Consider the following 1,721-nt stretch of genomic DNA (forward strand, 5'->3'; position numbering starts at 1 on the left):
TATTTTTATTTATTTTTATTAATTGTCTTAGTTGTGCTGCAGCAAAAGAGGGCAGCAGCAGCTGCTGCTGCCCACTATAATGTCTTAATACATATGCAGATAATAATTCATACAATACTGCCTCTGATGGTACACTGCAGCAGCAGCAAGGTATACCATTGCTGCTGCTGCTGCTGCTGTTGCTGCTGCTGTTGCTGCTGTTGTTGCTGCCTTGTTGCGGCGTTGATCCGGTTCCTGTAGCTGTTGTACCGGTACCAGAAGATCCTGCTCCTGCTGCTGCTGCTGCTGCTGCAGCAGCAGCAGCAGCAGGAATAGGTAAAGAATCCTTAACTGCTTCTGCCCATTGCTGCTGCAGCAATTGTATAGATTTAGATGTAGCAGCAGCAACAGAAGGAGGGAGGGCCCTATCTACACAAGAAAGAAAGGAGGAACGTAAGGCAATTATCCGCTGCTGCAGCGGCTGCTGCTGCAGCAGCTGCTGCAGCAGCAAAGGATGCGTATCTGTAGATAATAAGAGTTGCTTAAGGTGACGAAAAGAAGCAAGACATTTCCTTAGCTCCGTAGATAAATCTCCTCCTCCTGCTGCTGCTGCTGCTGCTGTTCCTGCTGCTGCTGGTGCTGGTGGTGCTGCTGCAGCAGATGCGGCACCCGAAGGGTCAACCCCTCCTGCTGCTGCTGCTGCAGCTGCTGCAGCAGCAGCACACATGATGAGTTGCTGCTGCTCTAATGACACACGGGATGCAGCATGTTGCTGCTTTGATGAATACCAGCAGCAACAGCAACGTCTGCTGCTCCTACTACTAGTCTGCTGCTGCTGCTGCAGCTGCTGCTGCTGCTGCTGTTGTTGTTGCTGCTGCAGCACGCGCAGCAGCTAGCTGCAGCAAGTCCCTATTTATAAAGAACCTTTAGCTATAAATAAGCATTTGAGGTGTACGTACACCTCAACTTCAGCAGCAAGCCGCAGCAGCAACCTCTTTCGTCTGTGTCTGTCTGTGCTGCTGCTGCAGCTGCTGCAGCTGCAGCAGCAGAGAAAAGTTTAGCTAAAATAAATATAATTAATTAAATAAAATAAAGGAAAAGTTTGCTATTATTAATACAAAAATGCTAAGAAATTTTGCTGCTATTTGCATGCAAACAGCAGCAGCACTGCAACACAGCCCCACCTCTGCATGCACGCATGCATGCAACCTATATCGGGGCTTGCGCTGTAGCAGCAGGAACAGCAGCAGCAACAGCAGCTAACCTCTTTCTTGTGGGGTTTATACCCTATATATTAACCCCCTTGCTGCTGCTGCAGCACACCACTACTGTGCAAGGGATACTGCTGCTGCTGCAGCTAGTTCCTGCTGCAGCTAGTTCCTGCTGCAGCTATTTCCTGCTGCAGCTAGTTCCTGGTGCAGCTAGTTCCTGCTGCTGGTAGTTCCTGGTGCTGCTAGTTCCTGCTGCATCTAGTTCCTGCTGCTGCTAGTTCCTGCTGCTGCTAGTTCCTGCTGCTGCTAGTTCCTGCTGCATCTAGTTCCTGCTGCTGCTAGTTCCTGCTGCTGCTAGTTCCTGCTGCTGCTAGTTCCTGCTGCTCATAGTGCTGCAGTTGCTGCTGTTACTGGATACATATATTAATAAAAGAATAAACATATACAAATATACATATACAAATACATATAATATATTATATATACAATATACGTGTATATATATATATATATATATATATATATATATAT

The 1,721-nt window shown here is 47.3% G+C and overlaps 1 protein-coding gene across 1 annotated transcript in view; it reads right to left on the reverse strand.

Annotated features, from left to right (window-relative positions):
- Nucleotides 1-706, reverse strand: part of EMWEY_00024980 (nucleoporin FG repeat-containing protein, putative) — a gene marked incomplete at both ends in the record, with an annotated part of 13,577 nt that extends 12,871 nt beyond the window's left edge. Inside the window, one exon of the mRNA XM_013480996.1 lies at nt 157-706. Coding sequence (XP_013336450.1) covers nt 157-706 — 550 coding nt within the window. The remainder of the gene's footprint in view (nt 1-156) is intronic.
- Nucleotides 707-1,721: the final 1,015 nt, after the last annotated feature.

Source organism: Eimeria maxima, genomic scaffold, assembly GCF_000499605.1.
Source record: "Eimeria maxima Weybridge genomic scaffold, Emw_scaff260, whole genome shotgun sequence".
In the NCBI taxonomy this organism is placed as follows: domain Eukaryota; phylum Apicomplexa; class Conoidasida; order Eucoccidiorida; family Eimeriidae; genus Eimeria; species Eimeria maxima.